This window comes from Babylonia areolata, chromosome 14 (assembly GCF_041734735.1).
Source record: "Babylonia areolata isolate BAREFJ2019XMU chromosome 14, ASM4173473v1, whole genome shotgun sequence".
Classification (NCBI taxonomy): Eukaryota; Metazoa; Mollusca; class Gastropoda; order Neogastropoda; family Buccinidae; genus Babylonia; species Babylonia areolata.
In genome coordinates this window covers 36,348,421-36,358,420 of record NC_134889.1, presented here as the reverse complement: position 1 = coordinate 36,358,420, position 10,000 = coordinate 36,348,421, and the positions used below count along the sequence as shown (strand labels likewise).

The following is a 10,000-nucleotide window of genomic DNA, read 5'->3' as shown; positions in this document are numbered from 1 at the left end:
TAGTTTGCTGCGACTCCAGTTACAATATATGAAGCCAGAAATCCAGTGGTTTGGAAACCAAAAGGTATTTGAAAAAAAATAAGTAGTCAAGTATTCGGAAGTGGATTAGAGATTGTACAAGACATCTCTGTTATGTACGGAAACCCACCAGCCTGTCCGGACCACTTGATATATCCAGACATTATATGGTATATGTACGGCACAGTATACACCTTACCTATGAAAGAGGTTTAAAGAAATGGCATGTGATAAAACTAGCGTAAAATTTGTTATGTTTTTTTCTATTGCTATATTTATTTTATATTTATGAGAAATGTGTTATACTGTTGCTTGTTCTGAAAAGTATGTGAATGATTCTTTTAATTTCATTGATTTCAACGTAAAAATATTTTAAAACCTGTTTCTGCCTTGTTCTGGTTGTATTTTCAAGAGTGTCATAAACGGGGATTCCCGAGATGACTTGCATTGATGTAATCATAACACACACACAAAGAGAGAGAGAGAGAGAGAGAGAGAGAGAGAGAGAGAGAGAGAGAGATGAAATGAGAATTAAATGTTTTAATGCTTTTGGTCCATGAGCACGTAAACAATCAATGGTGAAGGGTGCATTGATCGTTTGTACTTTCACAGCTCTTGCAGCCTATTTCTTATTTCGGAAACTCCCCTTCCTAAATATAGATATGTACAGCAAAAATAGCCCAAGGACGAAGGAAATGCTTGAAGATTACAACGCATGTGATATTGTTTCAAATTTTACCTCTCTCTCTCTCTCTCTCTCTCTCTCTCTCTCTCTCTCCTCTCTCTCTCTCTCTCTTTCCCCCACCCTCTCTCTGCCTCTTCTCTCTCCATATCTCCCTCAGGTTTCCCCCACCCTCTCTCTGCCTCTTCTCTCTCCATATCTCCCTCAGGTTTCCCCCACCCTCTCTCTTTCTTTCTCTATGTGGATAGAATAGAATAGAATACTTTTTATTGTCTTAAAACCTTAAAGTTTCTAAGAGACACTGAAACATAAACATGAGCATATCAAGAAGAGAAACATTCGTATTATATGTGTGTTATAATTACATTCACGTGAGTCATCTTGGAAATCTCCGTTTACAATATTATAGAAAATGCAACCAGAAGAAGGCAGATACAGGTTTGAAAAATATGTTTACGTTGAAAATGGAAGGAAATTAAAAACAACAAAAAAAACCTATAAATATTTTTCAGAACATGCAGAAGAATAACATGTTGCTTATGAATATGAAAGAAACATAGCCATCGAAAAAAGTATAACAAAATTCACAATGGTTTTATCACATGCCATTTCTTTAAACCTCTTTCATAGTAATGCTGTATCCTGTGCGGTACATATACCAGATGATAACGCTAATAGGTAGGTGGTCCGGACAGGCTGGTGGGTTTCCGTATGCAACAGAGATGTGTCATACAATCTCTAATCCACTTCCGAATACTTGACTACTTACTTTTCTTTTGTTTTCTAAACTGACTGGATTCTGGCTTCTTTTAATGTAACTGAAGAAGCATCAAACTACTTTTTTTTTTTTTTTTTTGCTGGTCCTTCTCCCTTTTAACAGTTAAACATTTCTGCCTCGATCTCTCTCTTTATTCTGGAAAATCGAACTGAACGTCTTGTTATTCGGATGAGACGACAAACCGAGGTCCCCATGTGCAGCAGCACACACTTGGCGCACTAAAAAAAAAAAGAACCCATGGCAACGAGAGCGTTGTTCTCTGGCAACTGAAATTCCGTCAGAAGAAATCTACTGGGACTGATAGGTACACAACTGAATTATAAGCACGCACTCAAGGCCTGACTAAGCGCGTTGGGTTATGCTGCTGGTCACAGTCAGACATCTGATAGGTACACAACTGAATTATAAGCATGCACTCAAGGCCTGACTGAGCGCGTTGGGTTATGCTGCTGGACAGGCAATCTGCCAAACAGATGTGGTGTAGCGTATATGGATTTGTCCGAAGGCGGTGACGCCTTCTTGAGAATCTGAAACTGAAAGTGAAACTATTCATAATGTAGTGTCTGTTTTTAAATTGTCGTGTTCTCTCTTTATTTTCCGGTCATATCAAGTGACGGGGAGAAAAAGAATGGAGTTGAAATGAAATTAACTGAAAATCAAACGTTTTAATGCTTTTGTGAACACATTAACAATCAATGGTGAAGGATGCATTGATCGTTTGTAATCCCACAGCTCTTGCAGCCTGTCTTATTTCGGAAACTCCCCTTTCCAAATATAGATATGGACAGCAAAAATAGCCCCAAGACGAAATAAAACAGGACAACAACGTAAATGTGCTATTGTCAAGTTTTACCTTTGCACGAACGAAAAACATCAATTTTTATCAACGAAAAAAATGAGTATAATACACTACCTTTAGAGCAAGAGAAATGGCATTCTGTTTTTGCAGCTGAAGTAATTCTGCCTTCCTTTCATACCAGGTTTGTTTTTGCAAGCTCTTTTGTGCAGACTTGCTTCTTTCCAGCTTCATATACCGAAAGAGAAAAATGGCAGTCGGCGGTCCGGTATGAAATGCGGTTTGTCATTGTGGAAAGTGTCATCCTTGTGGTTTGATTTCTCATTAGTTCTTTCCGCAGTCGTACACTTTGACCGCTTTTTTTTCTTCTTCTTTTATTGTCTTTCTGCCAATCCACCATATCATTCTCCAAACCCCTACTAACCCCCCCCACCCCCCCTCTCTCTCTCTCCACTGTTTCATTCTATCTCGATCATCTTGGAAAATGACTTTTCCTACAAAGTTTTGTTTAAAGTTATGTTTTTAACGATCGTGTCAAAGTTCCGCAGGTGTAGTGAAGCAGTACTAGTGGTAGTAGTAGGAATGTCATCATCATATTATTATCAGCATTATAAGCATTATTATTGTTATCAATGTTGTAGAATTATTTATTATATCCTACTCATTTCTCCCCATAGCGCATCACCAATTTGACCACTTTAACAAAAGGACTCGTTTCCGGGGAGGTGGGGTGGGGTTGATGTGTGTGTGTGTGGGGGGGGTGAGTGGGGGCGTGGGGAGGTGGGGTGGGGTTGATGTGTGGGGGGGGGGCGTGGGGAGGTGGGGGGGGGGGGGGTTGATGTGTGTGTGTGGGGGGGGGGGGCGTGGGGAGGTGGGGGGGGGGGGTTGATGTGTGTGCGTGTGTGGGGGTGGGTGGGTGGGTGGGGGCGTGGGGAGGTGGGGGGGGGGGTTGATGTGTGTGTGTGTGGGGGATGGGTGGGGGCGTGGGGAGGTGGGGTGGGGTTGATGTGTGTGTGTGTGTGGGGGGGGGGGGCGTGGGGAGGTGGGGGGGGGGGTTGATGTGTGTGTGTGTGGGGGGTGGGTGGGGGCGTGGGGAGGTGGGGTGGGGTTGATGTGTGTGTGGGGGTGGGTGGGTGGGGGCGTGGGGAGGTGGGGTGGGGTTGATGTGTGTGTGTGTGTGGGGTGGGTGGGGGCGTGGGGAGGTGGGGGGGTTAGCCATAGCATACGTGCACGCCTGTACAACGCGCGGAAAGTCAGAGTAAAGTGCCTGTTTCCCCGCAAAGACACACAACACTATGTCAACACGGCAGGGGGACTGGAACCCTGGTCACTGGTGAACACTGGATCACAAGTCCGACGCTTGACCGATTCTGCCAGCACACCACCGTTTAACCATTTGTTTTATTTTATTTTTCGTAACATTCAAGGTGCAAAAAGTTAGCTTGTTCTTGTCCATTACATAGAAGGTACCGTCGAATGCTGCCCGGTGGTCTAGATTTTTGTTTGATTACTATTTAATCAAGTCAGTGATGGTGTTAGTATCAGTACCACTATCACTATCAGTCGCTCAAGGAGGCATCACTGTGTTCGGACAAATCCATATACTGACGCTACACCACATCTACCAAGCAGACAGATGCCTTACCAGCAGCGTAACCCAACGCGCTTAGTCAGGCCTTGAGAAAAAAAATTCATTTATTTATTTATTTTAAAATAATGATGTTAGTAGTACATGTACTAACAGTCGTAATTGCGATTTTGCTTCTTTTGTTTCTTTCGGAGCTGTGAGCCACACTGGGGAAACTTCATGCCGTCAGACAGAATGCCATTTGCGGTCAGTGGGTGTCAAGAACGGAGTAAGCGTGTCAAGCAGTATTGATTCGGTGTGTGTTGAAAGCAGAACTGAACTCGGCGACTAGATAGGTCGCAAGCTGATTTAATTAATGCCGACTGTGGAACTGATGGGTTTGTTTGCAGGTTCGCGGTCTGTGTCTGTGTCTCCTGAACGACAGTGGCTTGATTAATTGAGGGAAGACACATGCGCGCGCGCGCGCGCGCACGCACACACACACACACACACACACACACAAACATACACACACACACAAACACACACACACACACACACACACACACACCATGCATCTATTCCTTAACTACCCTCCCCCACCCCCTTCACACACACACACACACACACACACAAACAAACACACACACACACACACACACACATCTATTCCTTAACTACCCTCCTCCACCCCCTTCACACACACAGACACACACAGACACACACACACAGACACACACACACACACACACACACACACACACAATCACACACACACACACACACACACACACACACATACACACACACACGCACGCACACACACACACAAAATGTATTCGTTGTTCGTTCAGCTCCTAAAGCACGTGTGTCATTTCGGGAATCCCCTCTTCTAAATATAGATATCACTCACTCATTCCTGAGGTCGTTGGGGGGACATGAGGAAGATGTCAGAGCTCGCCACGCCGTTCTGTTGGCAGCTGTCGTGAGGAGATCTGGCATCGTCATTTTGGTCCATTCCTTGACGTTGTCGGACCAGCTCTTTCTCTGCCGCCCCCGTCTGCGCCCTCCCTCTACAGTCCCTTGCATGATGGTTTTGGAGAGGGTGTTATGTCGTACGACATGACCAAACCATGCCATCTTCCGTCGTTTGACAGTCGCCAGCAGTGGTTCGTGGGGCCCAACAAGCTTGCTAACTAGGTTCCGCACATAGTCATTGGTCTTGTGCTCCTTGTAGGAGATGTGTAGTAGTCTCCTCAAGCACTTGGTTTCGAATGCTTGGATTCTTCTTTCTGTTTCTGCCATCAGTGTCCATGAGAGGATGGAGACCACTAGTGACTTGTAGAACAGGAATTTTGTGTGGAATCTGATATTGCTCTTCCATACCCTGTTCAGTCTGGCCATCACTGCCTTTGCAGAATTAATCCTATTTCGGATTTCTGCTGTGCAGGTGCCATCTTTGGACAGGGTTGCTCCCAGGTACTTGAAGCTGGTCATTTCTTCCAAGGGCTCACCATTCATGGTTATGTTGGCACTGATGTTAGTTGTGCTGTTGACCATGACCTTTGACTTCTCTGTGCTGACCTCCATGCCGTAAGCACTTGCTCTTGTAGTAAGTCTGTTTGTTAGATCCTGGAGTTCGGTGTTAGTGCCCCCCATGAGGTCGATGTCGTCTGCGAATCGAAGATTGCAGACTGGCCTGCCGTCAATGGTGATGGAAGTGTGGTGGTCTTCGAGGGCCTCTTGCATGATTCTCTCCAGAAATATGTTAAAAAGTACTGGGGATAATAGGCATCCTTGCCTGACTCCGACTGTCCTTGTTGATTGTTGAGGAGCACTGCGCTGCTGGAATGTTCGTAGAGGGCCTGGATGACTTGAATGAGCCCTTCATCCATGTTGAAGCCTCTCAGTACTTGCCAGAGGCCACTGTGCCACACCCGATCGAATGCCTCCTTGAAGTCGATGAAGTGGTGAAAGATGTCCTTTTGGTGTTGTAGATGTTTTTCAATGAGGACTCGACAGTTGAATATTTGTTCGACAGTGCTCCGCCCTTTCCTAAAGCCTGCTTGTTCTTCTGATAGCAGCTCCTCAGCCTTAGATTTCAATCGACTGAGGATGATGCGGAGCATGACTTTGCTTGGGTGGCTAATCAGACTTATAGTCCTGTTATTTTGACACTGCTTGAGGTTGCCCTTCTTGGGTAGAGGAATCACCAGCGATTGGGTCCATTCTGTTGGCCCCTTCTTTTCTGTCCAGATCTTCTGACATAGCATTGTTAGTGCTTCTGTGGTCTCCTTCCCTCCGTACTTCAAAAGCTCAGATGGGACGTTGTCCACTCCTGGGGATTTCTCTGGCTTCAGACACTGTACTGCAGCCTCAACCTCCTCCTTCAATACTTGGAGATTTTCCTCACTGTCTGTGGATCGTGGGTTGTCCTGCAATATGGATGAGTCTGGATTGAGCTGGTAGTTGTAGAGGCCGTCACAGTATTCTGTCCACCTCTTCAGGACTTCTTCGCTATCTGTCAGTAGCATGCCATCCTTATCTTCGATGACAGCTGATCTTGGTTGGCTAGTCTTAGTGAGGGTCTTGAGGGTGCTAAAGGCTCTTTTGCTGTTCCCTGCTTCCATGCCTTTCTCAACTTCTTCGCACTGCTCCTCTATCCAGTTTTCTTTGGCTGCCTTCATCTTCGTCCTGACTTCTCTGTTCACCTGTTGGTGCTCCGTCCTGGCTTCATTACCAGAGTGTTTCTTTTTCCTCAGTTCTTGCCGCTTGTCGCACAGATCTAGGACCTCATTTGTCACCCATGGTTGGATCTTTTTTCGCTTCTTTCCCACAACTTGTTCAGCTGTTGTAGTTAGCACCTCTTTGATGTTGTTAGCAAGGGTGTCTACGTCGATGTCCATTAAGTTGAGGGCTGCGAACTTCACGCCTACTTGAGCCTGGAACACATCCGCGATTTCGGGGTCCTTCAGCTTTTCTAGGTCAAAGCGGATACGGGGATTCCTTGGACAACGCTTGCACTTCAGCTTGAGCTTGAAGGTTGCCAGGACAAGATCATGATCGCTGCCGATATCAGCTCCTGGGAACGTCCTTGTGTTGGCTTTATTGATACTGGACTTGTAGCGTTGTGGGGTCAGGATGAAGTCTATCTGGTTGTGGACTTGCCCATTTGGTGAGTGCCAGGTTGCGGTTCTGGACAGCTTGTGCGCGTGGAGAGTATTGGCTAGGGTAAGGCGATGGCTTTTGGCAAACACTAGCAATCTGAGGCCTCTGTCGTTGGTTTCCCCAATGCCGAACTTACCAGTTGTTCCTGCCCAATTCTGGTATGCATCTGGGCCAACCTTGGCATTCCAGTCTCCCTGGACTATCAGCATGTCTTTCTTTGGGACTGTTGCTATGATGGAGTCAATCTGTTCGTAAAACTCCTCCGTTTCCTCATCGCCATGGTCTGTCGTTGGAGCATAGACCTGGATGATTGTCAGGTTGTGGGGCTTGGCAGAAATGCGGATGGTAATAAGTCTGCTTGAGACGGGTGTACAGCTGATGACACTGCCTGCAGTTTCCTTCCGTACAATGAAGGCCACCCCGTACTCGTGTTTCTTTTCTTCCCCAGAGAACCAGATCTTGTCCATCATCTCTTGTCGTTTCGCCGAAACCAGTCCATCTGACTTCTGACAGTCCTATGACATCCCAGCGGTAGCGCTTCAGTTCGTGAGTCAGTTCATGGAGCTTACCACAGGCATACAGGGTACGAACATTCCACGTTCCGATGGTTGTACATTGCGTGGGTAGTTTGATGGTATTTCTCACTCCAGAAGCCCACTTATCGCTCCCACCCTGAAGTGAGTCAGTGGGACGCGCGGTCGTTGTTAATCCGGGCCCCGGCCGATCCGGCTTGGAAAACTGATTCTTCCTCCTTATGTCCTTTCAGTGGGCTTGGTAAAGCTTGGCGGCGCCCGTCTCCTCTCCAAGCCAAGACCGCAAGCCGTAGTCCACGATTATGGTGTGGTACGCCCTCGGTCAAGTACACTTAGCCGTTGAGTCCATCATGGGACCCTTCCGCCCTGGTCGTTGGCCACCTGTCGCCGCTCTTCCGCCCAGTGGTGCAGTGTAAACACCACCCCCGCCAACTGAAGCGGTTTACCGGGGTGTGGCGCTTGGAGCCAACACGTGAGAGATTTAGGGGTGGATGAGGACCAGTAATGCCCGTCCATCCTAATTTTGATATGGACTACGAAAATAGTCCCAGAGAACGAAGAAACAAGACAGCAACAACACACGTGCTATTGTTTTGAAATTACAGGAAAATGAAAAATGATACCAACTGATATCAACGAAAAATATAGGTGTAACATCTTGTTTTTAGGGCAGGGAAACAGTGCGTAGTCCATGCAGGTTTAATTAGATTTTTTTTCTTTTATTTCACAAAGTGTCGGTTTTTGCAAGTTTTTGTTGTCCCAGCGTACATTATACTGTGCTTTATATACTGACAAAACTTGAAGAAAACTCGGCGGTCCGATTGATGTGTGGATTATCATGCTTGAAAAGATGGTAAGTCAGTAAAACGCCCTAATCATTTCTCACCACATCCCTACTCTTGGACCACTTTCTTTTGTTCCATCACTTTCTCTTTCTCCAAAACCTCCACACCTTCCTCCACCCAATCCCCCCCCTCTCTCTCTCTCCCTCTCTTTCTCTCTCTCCCTTCCTCAACATCTCTCTCTCTCCACCCCATCTCTCTCCCCCTCTCTTTCTCTCTCTCCCTCAACATCTCTCTCTCTCTCTACCCCCTCTCTCTCTCTCCCTCTCTCTCTCTCTCTCCCTCTCTCTCTCTCTCTCTACCCCCCCTCTCTCTCCCTCTCTCCCTCTTTCTCTCTCTCTCTCTCCACTCCCCCCTCTCTCTCTCCGTCCATCTCTCTCTCCTTCTCTCCCTCTATCTCTCTCACTCCCTCTCTCTCTCCCTCTCCCACCTCTCACTCCTCTCTCTCTCTATCTCCCCCTCTCTCTCCCTCCCTCCCTCTCTCTCTCCCTCTCCTCTCTCTCACCCCCTCTCTCTCTCACTCTTCCTCTTCCCCCCCTCTCTCTCTCCCCCCTCTCTCTCTCCCTCTCTCCCTCTCACACTCTCCCCCTCTCTCTCACTCCCTCTCTCTCTCCCTCTCTCTTTCCCCCTCTCTCTCTCACTCCCTCTCTCTCTCCCTCTCTCTTTCCCTCTCTCTCTCTCACTCCCTCTCTCTCTCAATCTCTCTTTCCCTCTCTCTGTCTGTCTGTCTGTCTGTCTCTCTCTCTCATTCTATCTCTCTCCCTCCCTCTCTCTCTCTCTCTCCCCTCTCTCTCTCACTCCCTCTCTCTCCCTCCCTCCCCCTCTCTCTCCCTCCCTCTCTCTCTCCTTCTCTTTATATCTCCCCCCCCCTCTCTCTCTCCCTCTCTCACTCCCCCTTCTCTCTCTCTCCCTCTCTTTTTCTCTCTCCCTCTCTCTGTCTCTGTCTTTCTCTGTGTGTCTGTCTCTCTCTGTCTTTCTCCCCCTCTCTCTCTTTCTCTCTCCTTCTCCCTCTCTCTCCCTCTCTCTCTGTCTCTCTCTCTGTCTCTGTCTCTCTCTGTCTGTCTGTCTGTCTCTCACTCTGTCCCTGTCTCTGTCTCTGTCTCTGTCTCTCTCTCTCTCTCTCTCTCTCTCTAACGAAGCTAAGGTTTAAACTGCTATTAGTGTTTAACCGAATGTCTGGGCTGGGTTTGGCGGTCATGTCCATCATGCGGTTTGAAACTGACGAGAAAATGGAAGCACTCCACAATGACAATGGTATGTGACACGCATTGCACCTTTTTCTGTTCAGCAGTAATCGTAGTGGGCTCATTAGTGATGGCGAGCAGGGTTAGATAGAATACACCGTACAACAACCATTGATAATGAAAGAAATGAATCCCCCCCAAAATCACAAACACTACACCGTACAACAACCATTGATAATGAAAGAAATGAATCCCCCCCAAAATCACAAACACTACACCGTACAACAACCATTGATAATGAAAGAAATGAATCCCCCCCCAAATCACAAACACTACACCGTACAACAACCATTGATAATGAAAGAAATGAATCCCCCCCCAAATCACAAACACTACACCGTACAACAACCATTGATAATGAAAGAAATGAAT

The 10,000-nt window shown here is 46.9% G+C and overlaps 1 protein-coding gene across 1 annotated transcript; it reads right to left on the bottom strand.

Moving 5' to 3' along the window:
• Nucleotides 1-3,567: 3,567 nt before the first annotated feature.
• LOC143289703 (uncharacterized) lies at nucleotides 3,568-7,476 on the bottom strand. The gene is made up of 2 exons (XM_076598752.1): nucleotides 6,255-7,476; nucleotides 3,568-3,644 (listed from the first exon to the last, which is right to left on the bottom strand). The coding sequence occupies exons 1-2, from the start codon at nucleotides 7,474-7,476 to the stop codon at nucleotides 3,568-3,570; spliced, it is 1,299 nt and encodes a 432-aa protein (XP_076454867.1).
• Between the last annotated feature and the right edge of the window lie 2,524 nt (nucleotides 7,477-10,000).

Excerpts from the sequence above, each read along its gene's own strand:
- LOC143289703 (XM_076598752.1), bottom strand. The coding sequence starts at position 7,476 with ATGGACAAGATCTGGTTCTCTGGGGAAGAAAAGAAACACGAGTACGGG. Across the intron at positions 3,645-6,254 it reads CAACCCACGATCCACAGACA|AATCGGTCAAGCGTCGGACT; the intron begins GTGAGGAAAATC and ends GTGTGCTGGCAG.